The 19,049-nt window shown below is 41.6% G+C and overlaps 3 protein-coding genes across 4 annotated transcripts; 2 read left to right on the top strand and 1 right to left on the bottom strand.

Annotated features, from left to right (window-relative positions):
* The first annotated feature begins 331 nt into the window (after positions 1 to 331).
* LOC146652461 (uncharacterized) lies at positions 332 to 8,667 on the top strand. 2 transcript variants are annotated; one of them, XM_085382230.1, is made up of 12 exons: positions 332 to 835; positions 1,671 to 1,788; positions 3,462 to 3,935; positions 4,581 to 4,654; positions 4,934 to 5,502; positions 5,583 to 5,670; positions 5,776 to 5,851; positions 5,934 to 5,970; positions 6,277 to 6,373; positions 6,474 to 6,590; positions 7,692 to 7,751; positions 7,872 to 8,667. In XM_085382230.1, exons 2-12 carry the CDS (start codon positions 1,749 to 1,751, stop codon positions 7,959 to 7,961), a joined length of 1,722 nt encoding a protein of 573 aa, XP_085238356.1. In that variant the 5' UTR covers positions 332 to 835; positions 1,671 to 1,748; the 3' UTR covers positions 7,962 to 8,667. The 2 variants fall into 2 exon arrangements, with proteins under 2 accessions (XP_085238356.1, XP_085238357.1); XM_085382231.1 differs by lacking the exon at positions 1,671 to 1,788.
* Positions 8,668 to 8,753: 86 nt separating this feature from the next.
* grcc10 (gene rich cluster, C10 gene) lies at positions 8,754 to 16,259 on the bottom strand. The gene is made up of 4 exons (XM_085382234.1): positions 16,031 to 16,259; positions 15,550 to 15,603; positions 12,921 to 13,097; positions 8,754 to 9,240 (listed from the first exon to the last, which is right to left on the bottom strand). The coding sequence occupies exons 1-4, from the start codon at positions 16,116 to 16,118 to the stop codon at positions 9,101 to 9,103; spliced, it is 459 nt and encodes a 152-aa protein (XP_085238360.1). The 5' UTR covers positions 16,119 to 16,259; the 3' UTR covers positions 8,754 to 9,100.
* saysd1 (SAYSVFN motif domain containing 1) lies at positions 16,155 to 18,951 on the top strand. The gene is made up of 2 exons (XM_085382232.1): positions 16,155 to 16,506; positions 17,785 to 18,951. The coding sequence occupies exons 1-2, from the start codon at positions 16,303 to 16,305 to the stop codon at positions 18,106 to 18,108; spliced, it is 528 nt and encodes a 175-aa protein (XP_085238358.1). The 5' UTR covers positions 16,155 to 16,302; the 3' UTR covers positions 18,109 to 18,951.
* The last annotated feature ends 98 nt before the right edge of the window (positions 18,952 to 19,049 follow it).

Below are 19,049 nucleotides of genomic sequence, written 5' to 3'. Positions count from 1 at the left end.
TCCTGATTAAATGCGTGTCTGGGTTTTCAGTTTCATTCGAGGTGTCCTTATCTACGTTTTTATATAGTTTCCTTTCTGTGGAGACGAGCAACGGCCTTGGTGTGCATTTTCAGAAACATTAATAAATAAATTCCACTCGTTAGTATGCAGTGACTTATTCAGTGTCGGAACAGTTGGAGTTTCCGCCCACGAACGGGGTCTGTGGATCGATAGCTACCACTCTGGGGACTTTCTGGTTAAAGTTGTGTCCGCTAAATATTTCCTGGGCTGTTTGGCTGGTTTCCATTCTCTCGACAGATGCAATGTGACACACTGCACCCACGGACCGTGTGAAAGTATAACCTGTTACCTGGCGCCACACCTGCATTTAACAAAAGATAATTAGCCCGTAGCCGGTGTGTCTGCTTCTCAGCAAGCGCATTTTATCCTGCACTCTACTCACTATTTGGTGTTTGGATTTGTTGTATTGTGCGATTGAAAAAAACTGAGATCTAAATAATCCCATTAACAAACATTCATGCTGTTTATCCAGCGTGCGGCTGCTGCGCAATCAGTTTGCTTCTGCCTCCTTTTTGACGCATTGGATTTAAAGGCGAAGCAGCGGAGTTAGATTTAGAGTTGGAGTTATATATGGCTGCCTTTTTGTAGCTGTTTGGTAATGTAGGATACCCAAGAAGAAGAAGAAATGACTGTTATTGATTGGCTCTGTGCCTTTCGTTAAATTTGGGATACGGGACGAAGAAAGGCAAATTTGTCCCGAGACACCCGAAGAAGAAACCCGCCGGACGGACAGTCGGGGCCAAACTGGAAGGCGTCCAGCTGGTAGGCTGAGCAGGTAGGATGAATGAAACTGGAGCTATGACTGCGTGTGAAAGGCGACTGGTTAGATATAACAACCAAAATGGCTTGATAAACTGCACGGTTTTTTTTCTCCATGGATGCAGAAAAACATGAGCCAAACTTCACTGATAAACAGAGCTATTCAAAAATGCGAAGCTTTTTAGAAACGAGATTGAGAGACAGACAATTTTCGAGACACGTTCATCAATTAGAGGCTTCATTCTTTAACACGGCACACAATTCATTAAGCTGCGCAATGATTTAGGAGTTTAATAGGTCGGGCTGGTAGAGTTAGTTATCCTGTATAGCCCTGTGGGTAATACAGCTGTGTGAGTCATTTGAAATGGACCGTGTCTGTCACATTATATCTTGCATGCCGAATAAACTTGAATAGTGTTCCAGTGTGTGAACAAATCTCCGTTTTCGGTTCGTGTGTGTTCTCCTCCCCCTTCTCCAAGGAAGCCTTAAATTGCTTGATTATTCAATGGGGTTTAGTTCATTCTTCATGGCAGAGACGCAGCCACGTGCTAAACATGACAACCTCATTCTGCTGCCGTGGAGTTGACAGACAAGATGCTGCTATGCTTTGGGCACCACACATTCGTGTTGCCTTACTTCACATTAGCCAGCTGACCAGGATAATGAAAGCTATGCAAAGGCAAATTTACTGGAGGCTAGTTTTATTGGACAAATGTAATAGCTTCTGTAGTTTTTGGAAACTGTTACTAAAGGGCTTGGGACTAGAATTCCTGGACTTCTGTTGTTGTGCTCATCAAATGGTCAGGACTGAGTCATACTCATGAAAACCGTGTTTATTTATTTTTGGCCAGTCAACAGAGAGCCTCACAAAGCAGGACACAGTGAGGGCAGTTGGGATAGCCTATCAAGATATCCACCCCTGCTGGATCATGGGTAACCACAATGGCAAAGACAGCCATGTCCCTACAGGTAACTCAGCATCCAATAGTCCAATTTCAAAACACATTAGAGAAATTATTTATAAAATACTGTGTATAAGTTTCAGGCTTTGTATTTTTTTTTTTTGTAACTGTCTTGTTTCTTCTGATCATTATTTCTAAGTCTGACTATTTTTAGACTGTTGGTACGACAGGTCCAGGAAACTGTCAGCTCCACTTCATCTCTTTGTCTCCTCTGTATTTCCAAGTGTGAAAAATAAACTGTCAAAGAGACGGCACGAGAAAGACAGTCGGTTACTTTTACTTTGTGAGACAGCACGGCAGCTGGGGCTCTCGCACTGAAGAGGGCGTCAATCAAAACATTTGTGCTTCCACATTACCAAAGGATGAAAACAGGGTGACTACAGAAAGTGAACGCTTATGGAGACATTTGCATGAAGGAGTTCATTTTCTGTGCCATTCACTCACTATAACAGGTTTTAACACTCCCGTTAAACAAAGATCAGGCAAAGAATGTTCCATTATATTCCCCCAGTAACCATTTTAATTTATTTATAGTTATTATTTTAACCAAAGCTCAATGTTTTGTCTAAAGCAGCAGAAAATGTGTTTGGAACTGTTTTAGTAAACTCAAAATAAATACTAATTTAAGGACAACCACTTACAAAAAAAAATGTAAATGTGTCAGTGAGGATGCTTTGCATTTTATAGACTCACTCTTTTCAAACCAAACTAAATTCTGGTGTCGGGCCCTGTATGATCAAAAACCATATTTCAGCAAACAAAATGATGAATCAGCATGACAGTGAAATAGAAACCACATCCAGTAAGATTCAGTAAAAGTTGGGATCAGAGTTTTAGCTTCTTCAGCCCTTCAGTATCCTTGAATTCAAAGTGTCACATTTGGCTGAGCTAATGTGTGAAATTTGACTTTACAACTTTATAGGTCTAGTCTTTTTGTCTCTTGGCTGTCGGTATGCAGGAATTCAGCTCATGCTAGAGGATGAGAATAGCTTCCCCATGGTAGCTGAGCAGACTACATCATGCTGCTGCCAGGGAAATGATGAGTCTGCAGAATCCTGCAGCACAACACAAGGACAAGGAGGGGAAAGCTTAAAAAGATCAGAGTCAAAGGAGGCGAAGATCCATGTAGCCTGCCAAAATTTCCACACCATAAACAGGATAATATCAACATCACAGAGAAATCCAGTAGCTCTAACATTAGTTATCAGCAACAGATGACACACTAGTGGATATTTCCTGATTTGACACATAACTAAAATGCTAATAATGCATTAGCAAAATCATCATTCTGCTCTCAAGGTGTCTTTTTAGAGATTTTTTTTTTTTTTAATGTGTTTATATTTTGTTTTGTTTTTTTGGTTTGTTTTTTTTCTGCAGCTCTTTATAATATAGTCACATTTTGGCTGCAGTGAGGAGCAGCTCTATGATCAGGGTAAAAATTATCTCTCTTCCTGGATCTTGCCACATGGGGGAACAGCCTGCATTTGCCAGCCAAGATATTGGCAGGGGAGGTTTTTTGCTGCATCAGTCTGCCGAGGATAGTAAATAAGGAAGCAGGCAGCGAGGCTTACATCTGCAGTGAGGAAAAGAAGAGGGGTGGCTTTGCAATCGGCACATTTTTCAACAGATTTCAGGACAGTGCCATTTTTCTCCTTTACCTATTTATTTCCCTCCTCTCAGGTTCTCCTTTAGATTTCTTCCAAACGCCTCCTACCACACCCTCACAGGCAGAGCTGACTGTCATGGCCTTATCCTCTGCAGCTTCCTCTGATAAGGCACAAACTCCTCCAGCAGCTGGCAGCACCACCCCCTCCACCACCTCTCCATTCACAGAGTGGACACAGCGGCTGTCGGCTCCCTCAGAATGGGCTGTAATCAGCGTTGACAGCGTCGCTGCCTTAGAGACAAATGTGAGCGATGCAGCAGCGAGAAATGAGGCAGCGGTGGGCAGTCCGGCCACTCCAGTACCGCTGCCTTTGTCCAGAGGTTCGCCTTCAGAGCCTTGTTCGAATGAGAGAGACAGCGGGCTGGAGCCACAGGCTACAGCAGAGAGAGCTGGAGAGGAGATGACCTTGGTTTTACTCAGTCTAATGGAGCACTACAGGGCCTCACTGGGCCTAACACCCAGCACTGATATTACCACAGGAGCAGTAGGTATGCCCTCTGTCATCACCTGTTTTGTTTGTTTGTTTGTTTTAAGTGTGCTGTCACTGACACATCAGAGATGTGTGGTGATGAGAAAGGAAGCAGAAAGTCTTTGTAGTTAAAGATTACATATATATTGTTAAAGAAGTACGTGCTCATAATAAACGTGGAAAAAGTTTCAAATAATGAAATCTGCATGCGAAGGATCAAAAAAGCTCAGGCTTCACACTCCTCCCAACACTTGTTTTCAGGCAGTTTTTTTTTCTCCACTTCTATATCTGTATGATATTAAAGAGATGCAATATCCTCAATATGGTCTTCTCCAGCACAATGGTATGTAAGCACAAAGGCCCCACCTACCTACTGTTAAAACCTTGTGTTTATAAAAAGCAGCAAATCAGAAAAAGCTGACTTAAAAAGAAAAACCTAGTCCCAGGATAAAATATGGAACTGAAACTCAAACGTGGAATATGGCCAAAAAAAAAAAATGGTATGACTCCAGGAGCTATCCATCATAGTTATAAGTGGTTTAAATATCATCATCACCTACTAAGTGTCATGTGGAAAATTGATTATTAACAGCAGCATAATATGCAGTAACTTAAAGGGACAGTTTTGTGATATGGTTGTTTTGTTTTCTAACTCGTGTGTCAGAGCTGCTTCGGCATTTGATAGCAGAAAGAGAAGAGCTGGTTGAAGAGGTGGAGACCCTGAAGGAGACACTCAGGGTGAGTTGTTGGTCTACAGGTTGCAGACAGTGAGCTTGCTAATTATTTAGCATTCAGAGCTGTGTTTTCATGCAGCATTTAGTACTGCATTTGTCTAATTCTGTGCACTTATTTCTGTTTTAAATGTCATGTGACATCATTGCAACATTCATATTCCAACAGCTCTGGTCAGACTTAAATTCAGTCACACGGTACTGACTAGTAGACAGATATTTATGTAGTAATGACAAATGGAGAGCAAGCCTTAATGTGGAATTACAGTGTTTCTTTGTTCCTCAGACAGAGAGGTTGGAGTGGCAGCAGTTCCAGTGTGACCTACAGGTCGCTGTGTCTGTTGCCGACCGGCTCCGGGTTGAGTCAGAGCAGGCTCTGGGTTCACTCCAGGAGAGCCACAGGACTGTAAAGGAGCAGCTGGCACAGGCCCTCAGCAAACAGCAGGATACGGACCGAGAGCTAGAGAGGCTCAAAGCTGAACACAAAGACGCCTGCTGCAAACTGGCTGAACTGGAGAAGCAGCAGCAGCAGGATCGAGCCGAGCTCGATGCCCTCAGAGGTCAAACGTATAAAGATGCAGATAAACCAGACTCTGAGGAGCAGCAGGAGGAAATGCTTGAAGTTACAGAGGAAGCTGAAGCAGGGACAGAAGCTCATGAAACAAATCAAGAGGTGGATGCTACAGAAAAAGGCTGTGATCCTGAGGAGACGAGGGAATCAGAAAATGTGCAGCTGAAAGGGAAAGGGGTGGCAGAGGCATACATTCGCAGTTTGACTGCCCTGGAGAAGAAGAAAGGTGACGGACGTGGACAGAAAGATCCCAGAAAGATTGTGATGCTCTCTGAGAGATCCTGGTGAGTCTGCATAAAAGCTCAAACTGTGGTCTCCTTGTTGCGACAAAATCTAATCCAACACAAAATTGTTGTCTTCTTAGGAGTCTCTCTCGTCTCCCGCTTCCAACAGACTCTTTAAATCCAAATGGGGCTTCAAAAAACTCGAGTACAACATTGCCACTGTGCAAGGTATAACACGTTTACACTATTGTGATATACTGGGAGACACTGAGATGATCGATGTCATCCCATGTCGAATGAAATGTCAAATATGCCATTACTTAACTGTTTCAGAAAGAAGAGCCGACAAAAGGGAGGCGGATGGACCGAATTTTACAGAGGCAGGACAGCTGGTCGAGCTTTTACACAGGTGTGCTTCAGTCTCCCGAATCACCGTTAACCAAACCATAGCATCTTGTTTTATTACAACTGTCTGCATTTGTGTGATGCAGGAAAACAGGATGACGAACAAAGCTCAGATTCCTTCAAGTGAGTGGCTGATAAACCTCATATATTGTTGGTAAAGATGATGCTGATGTCTTTGTGTGGAAAGAAAGGTTGGCAAGCATTTGTGGAAAAATAACCAAAAACACACTGATACAATTGGCATTTTTCAAGTCTTTGAGCCAAAAACAGTTAAAACTGACCCATATGACTTTTATATTTGTATGACTTTAGAATCGATTTGTGTGTTTGTCCGATTACACTTTTTTTCACTCGTGTTCTCAGGTTAAATGACTGAAACAGTTTGCAGTGAATGAGCAATTCGCAGTTAAAATGTTTCTCCATCTTCAGACCTCGGGATGGTTTCAGTGCTCTGCTGAGGCGCCATGGTGGCTCCAGGAGAAACTCCCTGCTGCGCTGGTGCCAAACTCGCACTCAAGGTTATAAGGTCAGAGAAGAGAACTTGAGCATTGCTGAGCTATATGAAGTCATGTGACTCTTTGTAACAAGTTAAATTCAGACAAATTGCAAATAATGTTTTGTGGCAGAATATTGAGATCACCAACTTCAGCAGCAGCTGGGAAGATGGTTTGGCGTTCTGTGCTGTTTATCACACCTATTTACCAACTCTCATCCCCTATGACAGCCTGAACCCAGCTGATAAGGTAAAACTCAAAACGCAATGATCTCACGAGAGAAAAGAAAGCACTCTTTAATTTCCATCTGCTGTCCCCGGACAGTTAAGCACAATATTAAATGACCTATAAAATACAAATACATACCAAAGACACCAGATTAAATTTGAATAGTAAACTCAAATGTGCAATGCTTAACACAATACAGCACAAAGTCTGTAAAGTTTCAGGGATATTAATCTGTCCAGTTAGGAAACATAAACCACTGTGAATCCATTTCACCTCCTTCTGTGCAAATTAAGTCACAAGGTGGACTGGAAAGGCAACAAAAAGACCGATCCCACAAATGGGAATGATTGTGGTGGCCAACATTGCTCTCGCTTGACCAATTATTCTCTAGTTACCTTTTTTTTTTTTTTTTTTCTTCTCTTTTCTCTAATGTCCTTGCCACTACTGGTAGCATAAGACAGTACCTATTGTTCCTATTCAGGTTGCACAGTTAGTCCAGCTACTCCAGGATGGCACAACCATATGTGCCGCCACGAGAAGGTTTCCTGTGTCTTTCAGAATAGTCTCACAAATGTGAAGGAAACAGTGGAGAAGAGAGCTGGACAAGGTTGTCCGCACAGTCACAGACCCACAGAGAAGACCTCCAGTCAATGACTGGCAGCATTACCTTATCTTCACACTCCTTCACATGTGCTCAGTGTGAACCTACTCTCATCTCTGAAGAGAACTGGGTGCAAATGGCGAGCCTCAATAGGTCTTTGTTGTGCTGGACACGAGTCCCACTAAAGGACGCCGGGCGTTCAAATCACCTCCATGGTCTCGGTCTCTGTAAGTTTGGTGAGAAACGTATACAAAGGGTTGCTGGAAGTCTGTTTCCTTCTGTTCCTTCTCACACAAAGGAGTAGATACAAGTCCATCTGATGGTTTGGTGCCCTTTATGACCCTCCTACAGCTCTCTGTGTGACAGACACGCGGTTCTACATGTGGAACCTGAATAGTCCATATGTGCTATCTTAATCCTACTTGTCATCTAAAATGCAAAAATAAGGGCTATGAAGTATATTTGCATTTACACATTCATGTCTGTAAATGTTCATATAAAACGTGTCTTTATTTTTACAGAAGGCAAACCTGAAGCTTGCTTTTAAGACAGGAGAGAGTGTCGGGATCTCTGCCACACTAGTGAGACATTTTTGTTCTTCTTGTTCAACTCAGATTTGTGTGTTTTACACAAATAGCTCAACTTTAACATTATTATTCTTTATCTGCTTTTTAAAACTTCCTGTTTATCCTATGTGGCAGACAGTGGAGGAGATGCTGAAGGCAGAAGGACCAGACTGGCAGAGGGTCTTGGGATATGTCGAAAGTATTTTCCGCCACTTTGAGATGTGAAGTCTTCCGCCTTCGTTTTTTATTTCTATAATTATGAATCAGGAGCTGAACCACGGAGACACAAGACGGAGCTCAGCTCTCTAAACTAAAACACGCTGGCAATACTGGACTCCATGACTTAAGTTTAGGTACCAGAACAATCTTTTTCACAGAAACAAGTGGAAGAAACTAAATAGCATTTCACTATCTGAGCCATTTAAAAAAAAAATCTTAAACATGCACAGAAGTTATTCTGGATCTGAATACCTGGCTCGATGAATGTGCACAAGACACAAATCTAAATATGCCAGAAAGACTGCACACTGAACTACTTCCACATAAACTGGGTGCCATCTGCACTGGTTTTGCACAGTTTGCCTTGGTGAAGGGGAAAAAAAGCACTTTTGGAAATGTAGTGTAGGTTCCAGAATCTGGGTCACTTTATTTATCTCGACTAATATTTTTATCCTGAACTTCTTCTGCCACAATATGTATTTATGCATCAAAGCCTAAGAGCTGTATAAGGTAGATATGTATTCAGATTTTATATGCTGGAATAGTGATCTTTTAACCCCAAATCCTATATGTAAAAGAAAAATTGCCTTTAATGAAATGTATATATGTAAATACATGTAATCGATTCAGGTTTTTTTTTTTTTAAAGTTTTTTTTTAGTTTTTGTTTTTTTTTTTTTTTTTTTTAAAGTATGGTAAACACTGGTATATAGATTAACTGCAATAATAAAGCATTTAAATGGAAATGAGGTTTTTTGGGGGTTTTTTTGCACATTTTCTGCATTAACAATGCACACAGGTTCAGAGAAAACATTTTAATTTAAACAAAAAAGACATTTGACAGCATATAAAAATGGTACAAAACATGGCATCAAAGGAAATGATTAAGGTTAAGAAAGTGGTCATGGTGTAACATGTGACAAATAAATACAGAACAGTAAAGAAAAGCAATAATTAAGCAAGGGTACTTGAGATTAAACTGGAAAAGTTGTGTTGTCTTTCTTGGAATATTTAGTGTTTTTTAAACAATAACCGCTCCACATAAAGACAGAACTGTTGACGGCATGCTGGATCTGCTCATAACTGCACTGTATTCCAAAGTTTAAATGGAAGTATCCTTGCGAACAATGGATGGAAGTAATATTTCCTATGAAGCTGGAATGGCGCCTCCTATAGGTGGTGTTGAAAGTGGCGGTAGGAGAAGAGATTTCAGTTTAGCAGACATGGCTGCGATTTCTGGGTCCTGGGTTTCATACATCTTGACCAGTCGGGCAAATTTAAGGACACCTGAAAGGGAAGCAGATGATCAGCATGACAAATTATATCATCTCCCCAGAATGACATGCAGCCTGTAACCAGTACAGACTGGAAGTTTCCATCGAAAGGGATCTATTACAGTTTGTTACTGACTTTTTTGGATTCTCCTAGAACAGATTTCTATTTCAACTCGTCTTCCTTTAAAGCAACTCCCTTTTGATTGGCTGCACCTTGCAGACAGGAAATTTAAACCACAAGTAGGCGGGGCATCTGTGCTGTGTGCCTGAATTGACCTCATTAAACCCGAGCCTTGGGCTCCCAGGGATTACTTATACATACACTGATTTTATTATTTAAAACTTTGGACATGTTTAATTTTAAAAAATTCCCTGTGTGTGATTAAAAATTGAGGCCCATTTAAAATATGTCATTTAGTATCTATAAAAAACAGTGATGTGCATATGTTTGTGACACTGTAGTGAGGATGATATTAGTTTTGATAATAATGAACTCAGTAGGTGGAATATAAGTGTTTTAAAGACACTGTCTGGCTTTGTTGTTGCATCTTAAAGCTCCTCTGTGGATTCAGGCGGTCTCATCTGCTGCCGTCTTTGTACCTAATCCCATAACAATTTCATTATTTTTCCATCGAGCCTCTGTCTGAGCTATGCAATCTGTTGCAAGCCTCCTAGTTATAACTGTCTTTATGTCTCGGGTAGTTGATCAGACATCTCTCCAATGTGTGACTGGTATACATCTAAAGTGACTACAACCCTGCAAAGTTTGGTTTCTGTAACAGCATTGTGTGGGAGATTTAAGGTGATGTCTTTAGAGATAGAAAACGGTAAGAAACGTTTAGATGAGAAACAAATATGATTTATAAATGCAGCATTTATTTGTTCTTCTTTGAGTAGTTTAATGTCCAATTCATACATTTAAGACCCAAATTAAATTATATGAGTACTCTGCGTCATATCAGCCAACACTAATTAGCACCGGTGGGATCATTTGTTCTAGTCTGAACGGTGTCTTAAAATTATTTGAACTTTAGAGTAGTTTCTATTGTTTTAAGCCTTCAGAGAATAATGTCTTACACTTGGTACTTTAACTCAGAGAAAGGAACCTGCTGTCCTGAAAAAAATTCCACAGATAATCTTACTACTATGGTTGGCTCTTTGGACAGAGTTCATCCCTAATCATCTCAAAACCGGGGGGATTACAATAATTTTTTTTTCTACAAAAACTAAATGGGAGGCCAGCAGTGGGCGAGCTGCTTATTTTCACAGTACACTGTTTGCACTTTTTCTCTAACCTAGCAAAGAGCAGGCTGCCACCTATAACAACACCACTGACCTCCAGGAGTACGCAGAGACTGTTACTGCCTACATCTACAAGTGTATTGAGGATGTAACAGTCACGAAAACCATAACTGTCCGGGCAAATCAAAAACCATGGATGACAGGAGAGGTCTACAGGCTGCTGAAAGCTAGGAATGTTGCCTTCAGAGATGGAGACGAGGCGAGCCTGAGAACAGCTAGGGCCAACCTTTCCCGTGGCATCAGAGAGGCTAAGAGACAGTACTCCAGGAAAATATCTCATCACTTCAAAGACAGCAGAGACTCACGGAGCCTGTGGCGGGGCATTCAGACCATCACAGATTACAAGCCCCCACCACAGACCTGTGATAGCACTATCCCCCTGCTGAACGAGCTGAATACTTTCTTTGCTCGCTTTGAAGTCCAAAACAGCACCACTGCACAGAAGACCCCACCCCCTCCTGGTGACCAGGTGATGACTCTGTCCCCGGACAGCGTGAGGAGATCCCTCAGCAGGATCAATGCACGTAAAGCTCCGGGTCCTGACAACATTCCTGGTCGTGTACTGAGAGACTGTGCAGTGGAACTCACTGATGTCTTCACAGACATCTTCAACATATCACTCATCCAGGCTGTCGTCCCCACATGTTTTAAAGCCACCACAATCATTCCGGTTCCAAAAAAGTCATCTCCCTCCTGCTTTAATGACTATCGTCCTGTTGCACTTACTCACATCCTGATGAAGTGCTTCGAACGACTAGTCATGCAACACATCAAGACTGTCCTGCCCCCCTCCCTGGATCCCTTCCAGTTTGCGTATCGGCCCAACCGCTCAACCGATGATGCCATCTCCACTGCACTCCACTCAGCACTCACACACCTGGACAAAAAAGACTCATATGTTCGAATGCTGTTCATAGATTTCAGTTCAGCATTCAACACTATAATCCCCCAACAGCTCACTCAAAAACTGGTCCAGCTGGGGCTCAACACCTCACTGTGCAACTGGCTGTTGGATTTCCTCACGGGAAGACCTCAAGCAGTACGGGTCGGCAGTAATACATCCAGCACCATCATTTTAAACACGGGGGCCCCGCAGGGATGTGTGCTGAGCCCCCTCCTCTTCACTCTGCTGACCCATGACTGCACTCCATCATATAGCTCCAACCTCTTCATCAAGTTTGCGGACGACACAACGGTGGTGGGTCTCATTAGCAACAGGGATGAGACCGACTACAGAAGTGAGGTGAGACGCCTGGCCACGTGGTGTGTTGACAACAATCTCTCTCTGAATGTGGAGAAGACGAAGGAGATTGTTGTGGACTTCAGGAGAATGCACACCCAACATGCTCCTCTGACCATTGACGGAGCGTCTGTGGAGAGAGTGAGCAGCACCAAGTTCTTGGGTGTGCACATCACAGAGGATCTCTCCTGGACATACAACACCACAGCACTGGCCAAGAAATCACAGCAGCGTCTCTTCTTTCTCCGCAAACTAAGAAGAACAGGAGCACCAGCCCCCATCATGTACACTTTCTACAGAGGCACCATCGAGAGCATCCTGTCGAGCTGCATCACTGTGTGGTTTGGAGCCTGCAATGCGTCCTGTCATAGAACCCTCCAACGCATAGTGAGGGCTGCAGAGAGGATCATTGGTGTCTCTCTCCCCTCCCTCCAGGACATTTACAGCACCCGTCTCACTAAAAAAGCCCTTTGCATAGCGGCTGATCCCACGCACCCAATGCAAAGCTTCTTCAAGCTGCTGCCGTCAGGGAGGAGACTGCGGAGTCTCCAGGCCAGGACCAGCAGACTGAAGGACAGCTTCATCCATCAGGCTGTCAGGAAGCTTAACTCCCTTCCGATTCTGCCCCCTCTCCCCTCTTCTCCTCCATGGTCTCACTGAACTCTGTCTCACACACACACACACACACTCTCTGACTCACTCACTGGCCTGCACCAGTTACCAGTCACTTTGTGGAGCATTGGACTGCCATTACCTCATAAGACTTTGTTGTTACACTATCTCTTACCGTATATTACTAAATCTCCATTTGCACTATTTGCCTATTTGCACTACTCTGCCTGGTTTACACTCAATGTCATTTACCCTTACTTGAATATTGTATATCGTATATTGCATAGCTTTCTTGTTATACGTAAAATTGTATTGTATTTATTTAAATTTTTACTTTTTAATTATTTTATTTGCATTTTTTAATCACTCTCTTATATTTAAATGTTCATTTGCTATTTCATCTAGGGTTTGAGAGTAACGAAATTTCTATTCTCTGTATGTCCTGTACATGTGGCAGAATTGACAAATAAAGTTGACTTGACTTGACTTGAAGAGCAAAACCAAGCACATTTTTAGTTTTAAGATACAAAAAAGCTCACCTTCCCCCTCATTGTTGAATCCGTAGGCTTTGATAACCTCTTGTTGAATTTGGGTGGCCACAGGGAGCACAAGCTGCAGCATCTTGCCCATGTCGTTGCAGGCGCTCTCTCTGGCCTCCTCCATCCGTGCGGCATTCTCCGGTACTGAGAATGCCTGGATCACCTCGCTCAAAACCACTGTGAAAAAAAAGCTTTTTTAGTAGCTGCTCCACAAAGTAAAAAAAAACCCAACCTTTTCCTGACATTGCTGCACATTTTAGAAGAAATTATCAACTTAATTAATCTCAGCTCTGCTTTTCGCAGGTGATGTGGTTCTGTTGGCTCGCACTGGAACAGTTTGCAGCCGAGTGTGAAGCGGTGGGAATGAGATTCAGCACCCTAAATTTTGAGGCCATGGTCCTCAGCTGGAAAAGGGTAGAGTGCCCACTCCAGGTCAGGGATGAGTGGAGGAGTTTAAGTATCTCTGGGTCTTGTTCACGCGTGAAGGGAGAAGGGAGCGGGAGATCGACAGACGGATTGGTGCAGTGATGCAGACGCTGTAGCAGTCCATTGTGGTGAAGAGAGCTGAGTGTAAAAGTGATGCTCCTAATTTACTGGTCGATCTACGTCCCTACCCTCATCTATGGTCACGAGCTTTGGGTAGTGACCTAAAGAACAAGATTGCAGATACAAGTGGCAGAAATGGGTTTCCTCCAAAGGGTGGCTAGCCTCTCCCTTAGTGATAGGGTGAGGAGCTCGGCTATCTGGGAGGGGCTCACAGTAGAGACGCTGCTCCTCCACATTGAAAGAGCCAGTTGAGGTGGTTCGGGCATCTGACAAGGATGCCTCCTGAGCTCCTCGTGGGTGTTCTGAGCATGTCTCACCGGGAGGAGGTCCCGGGGCAGACCCAGGGCGCGCTGGAGAGATTATATGTCTCAGCTGGCCTGGTTTGGTGTTCCTCTGGATAAGCTGGAGGTGGTGGCCGGGGATAGCTAGGTCTGGGCTTCTCTGCTTGGGCTGCTGCCCCGCAGGTCCCGGATAAGCAGAAGAAGAAGGATGGATGGCAGTACAGTAACTAATCTGGAGCCTGAAAATCACCATCACTAATTCTTCTTCTTACTTTTCATGAACAAAGAAAGTGCACCCCATCCAACTCCAGGGCCCTATACTACAAAAAAAGTTCACAACACCCAGGCTATTTTACCGTTATCTAGATTCTCTTATGCTAACACTGGCGATCAGGATAAAAGGTCACACAAAGCTGGTTATCAGCTCAATAAGTTAACCCAGGGTTTCTCTTGTGCGTTAACACAAGAAGGGTGGTATTGGCTGCATCTAACCAATCTAAAAGAGGCATTTCACGGATCATATGACTCTTCTTCCACACAAAATGATCCCTATGAGTGTCACCTAATCCAGAAACTATCAATGCGTGATTAAAAGTCTAGGATGAAAGCTTTAGATTTCGGACACAAAACAGTAAAATAAATATTTTCATTCCAGTTGATTATTTTAACACTGAGTGCGCTCTCAGTCCTGCTGTTTATTTCTAAGGTGATGGCTGTGCATTAGAGCTCTGAAACTTTAAACTGGATCCATTTGAATATTAAAGATTACTGTCCCACAGCTTAATACTATTATTAATAATATTATTCTGAATAAAGGAGATGTTTACATTGCCATAGTTTATTGCAGATAAAAGTTAAAACCATATTACTGATTGAACAGGCATTCTTTGTGTGTCCTGTGTTCTAGTAGCTGTAATACCACCAGAGTAAAAGATTAGAATTAAGCATAACAGCATTTTATACATTTTCTAAATCACCAAGTTAATCATGCACATTGCCGTTATAATATGACTCACAGGTTGTGCTTCATTCAGTGGTTTTACTAAGGTACACATTAATAAGCTGCACACACAGGCATAGACCAGCATACAATCTATGTTGCAATTAAAACGTGCTGTGAATAAAAGGATCAGTGAATCACGCCGCTTCCAGTTGATTTTAAACTTAAACTCAGAACATAACCCGCTCTTAAAAATGTAAGTTTTTGTTCTCTCAGCTGCAGACTCAGTGCTGTTTAAGGGCTTGAAAGTAAATATTAAATATAAAAACAGAATTCAAACACAGGATTACTACAAATTTGATATGAGGTCATTAAGGACAGTGTAGCCGTCCTGTTTTAGGTTTATATATTACTACTTATTTTATATTACTATTTATTACTCATAAAACAAAAAGCTGTTGTAAAATTGTTTGCTGCCAACACAGAAAACAAGGAATAAGTTGTGTCTAAAAATCTGTATTTATTACTGATGCTCATCAGGGAAACACAGAAACTTTACATCCTACAACTCTCCCCACAGAGTTCTCCCGGGTCTTCCAGGTTAAGTCTACAGCATAAATTACCGTGATGACTTACCTCGGTAAAAAGTGAACCACCTATGTAGTACAGAAAACCTAGGGTTAACCCTGAAGCTACCTGGATAATCCAAAATCCTGCTGACAAGTACAGGTCTCGGTCTTACAAATGCAACGTACGAGTACTTGCCCAGTATTTATTCAGCAACAATATGGACCACCTGGGGAAGAGTAAACAAGTAGAAACGGGAGCTTTTATATATATATAAACCAGCTGTTCCTCTCACCTCTGGTCTGCTCAACTGTCAGAGTGGGCTGCTGTGCTGGAGCTGTGGCCATGTCTGCAGAGAAAACAGAAAGCCACGAAAAAAATAAAGCTACTGTAGACGCACTGATGTAGACAAAATTAAAAACATTTACATTTTGTAATAATAAAAGTAGGAAAATTAAAGGAAGTTCGAGGTAGCTTCAAGAATATGAAGCATCTTTGTTTTATTGAAATATATTTTAATGTATAACATAATGATAACTGTTAGCTTGATAAACCAATAAAAAAAAATATAGAAACCGCAATAATAGCACAACGACACGTATATATAAAGGAGACGTGGTGGTTATGTGGTGATTAGCATCTGTCTCCGATCGTTCATTCAGTAGCTTCAGTAGCTTAAAATTTGACGGTTATCAACAGCAACAGCAGCTAAAAATCCATTTATTTATTTACCAAACTAAATGAACATAAAACAGTATAACATTTGGGGAACTCACCTCTACTGAAAACAATCACTAAGCTAGCAACAGAACTGTGAAACTGTCGTAAAACGGGGACTGTTGGAGGCTTCTTGCGACACACCATCCTGCTTTCAGGTAGACGTCGACGTAAAATGTAAACATACCTGTTACTAAGCTAGTAGCAAGTCATCAAACTTAGACTGAAAGTTCGTGTGTGCGAGAGAGATTTACTGTGCTTCGAAGGGCTTATAACTTTAACGTAAGCTTATAGAAGTTGTGAATGAGTTGCTGTCGGTTCTTAATTATCCATGGAGCAAAAGCTGGCAGAGTTCAGAGCCAGACGACAGGCTGAAAAAGCTGCTCAGAAGAGTGAGACTACTGGTTCACAATCCAGAGGGGAGACAGCAGCAGACACCGCTGCTCAGTGTGATAAAACACCCACAGCTGACAGTCTGCAGCCTGAAGACAGGGCACGAAACAACCAGACTGCGACCGACGGCTCTCAAAGCAGCGTAAGAGATAATTTCAATCGGGAAGCTCATGAACTTCCCGATTTAGCTTGTTATTTTAAAGATCGGACTGTGCGTGATAAATAGAGTGCTTCGTCTGCTTTGCACTAATAGTATTGTTTTACAATTGGCAATAATTTAAAAAAGCACACTCACGAACAATGACAAAGTAAACCATCAAATATAACAGTAAACAAACGCACAGACCACATCATTAGTTACACCTGCTAAAAGTGATTTCCATCGTTTCTATTTTTTCATATCTAATATATTTGCCCACACTGGTAAATAGGCTGTAGTCAACAGGATTTACGAAGGGTTTACATATAAAATAAAGAGTTAAATAAAGAAAATGAATTGAAGGTATTTCCATGACGTTATTTCACCTACCCTGTTTTCTACATTGGCCATTTAAAATATCTTCTAATGTTATTGGGGTGTTTTGTTTTGCTTTGTTTTTTACTCAAAATGACTTGATATAATTCACAAAAAGATATGTTTTAGATACTTTTGACAGATTATAGGCCAACAGTATTTACAACAGTGTAAAATAAGCAGTCCTTTTTTTGTCAAGTACCAGAATACACCTTCTGGTATTTCGTTTGAAATCAGGTTGGACCTCCTTTAGCCACCAGAACTGCCTATATTATTTGTGGGATAGATTTAACAAGTTGCTGGAAACAAACAAAATCGCAGAGGTGCTCTATTGGATTGAGGTCTCATAACTGTGGAGGCCATTCGAGGACAGTGAACTCATTGTCTTGTTAACAAACCAGTTTGAGATGATTTGTGGTTTTGACATGTTACCCTGCTGGATAGAGCCATTAGAAGATAGGTAAACTGTGGTCATAAAGGTATGCACTTCTGGGTACCTTGGTTGTAACGATTGGTTGAGTTACTGTTGCCAAAAAAGTGTTGGCTTTTGATGGGATTATCTACAAGAGAACTGCTACCCACTGGATATTTTTTCTTTTTTGAACCATTCTCTCTAAAGATTAGAAATAAATGCCTTTGTGGGAAAAATAATAAAGTAGCTGTATTGATTGCGATGTATTGATTTGGAGATCCAAGCTATTTTTTGTAAGCTCATATTTTTTCTCAGCAGCCAAGGAATACTCACTGTACTGTATATGTTTATTTAATCCCCACTAAGTCATGTACAATTTGTTTCTAAGAAAACTGACATCCTATTGTTTATTTATTTTATCCAGTTTGGTGTATTTGTAGCATCACATGTTTTTATTCTTCTCTTCTTCTTTTTCTGTTGTGTATTCATTATAGGATCGTGGAGACTGGCTGCTGGATAGCGCTCTGGGAAAGTGGCTGGCTTCCCGACAGTTTGTCATTTCTAACATCACTTTACTAAAAGTGCTGCTATGGCTGGTTCTGCTGGGTCTGTTTGCCGAACTGGAGTTTGGTCTCCCCTTTTTTGTCATCTCTCTCTTCTACTGGCTCTATGAAGGACTCCGGAGCCCAGCGCCGCGCAAGCCTGGTGAACTGAGTGCTTATTCAGTGTTCAATCCAGACTGTCAACCTCTGCTGGGTGCTCTAACCGCAGAGCAGCTAGAGGGAGAGATGGGCTACAGACCTCTGGCAAACAGATGACTTGCCTGTGATATGCACATTGACATCAAATATTTAAATTTTCATCTGAAAAATGTTAACTTTTCTCCCATTTTTTTAGTTGCTGCTTCTGTATGCCACATTAAAATGTAACTGGTCAGCCAAAAGTTTTATTTCTGTTTCTACTGTAAACTATTTTGATAGTGTACATCAGTCATATATAATGGCTAAATCATGATGGTGGGTTGGCATGTCTGTAATACAAGTTTTTTTTTTCATTTAAACATGGATGTACTCCTAATTCTCTGATCAATGTGAGTTTATTTGAAAATACAGAAGCCATATTGAGGATTAAAGAAAAAAAAAAGCCTCTACTGAGTCAAATGAACTGCTTTTAATTTAACTCAGTAAATGGCTATTTTATTTTATTTTAGGTTTACATCTTAATTTCTTAACTTTACATCTTTGTGTTTTTTCTTTAGCTACTAGAGTAGCTCAAAATAATCTGTTGTATTCTAGGCCTTTAAGCGACCTTACTGCTGATTGGTTGCTCCTGTCAAACAGATGATTGAAAAAGCATGTGGGCACTCACTAGAGATGACCAAGTATGTGGTCTTATTGATATCACACAGGGTCAAGTGTACAACAAGTGCTGAAACCCTGCATTTAAAGCAGCAGCTTTTGGTTCTCAATGATTATTTGTGCAGACACATGAACATCCACTACTGTAATGCTGCATATGACAGAAAATTAGAAGGAGGGAAAAAAAGTACAGATGTCCGATAACAAATTGTGTTTGCGATTCACGAAGTGGAGTTCTAAAATGCAAAACACAGCTTTCTCACTGAAAACAGAATTACGGTCAAGAAAACAATGTTAAATAAAATTTAAACAAAAAACTGTACGGCCGTCCTTCCTTTCCTCCCCTTCGACGAAACCGGCGGGCACTTTGACCCGTCACATCTGTCATTACAGAGAAAACG

The sequence above is a fragment of the Rhamphochromis longiceps genome, linkage group LG15 (genome assembly GCF_057381845.1).
Source record: "Rhamphochromis longiceps isolate RC_006_pf linkage group LG15, R_longiceps_female_GT1.1, whole genome shotgun sequence".
NCBI lineage: Eukaryota > Metazoa > Chordata > Actinopteri > Cichliformes > Cichlidae > Rhamphochromis > Rhamphochromis longiceps.
Note: the sequence above shows the minus strand (reverse complement) of the source record. Positions and strands in the feature narration are given on the sequence as shown.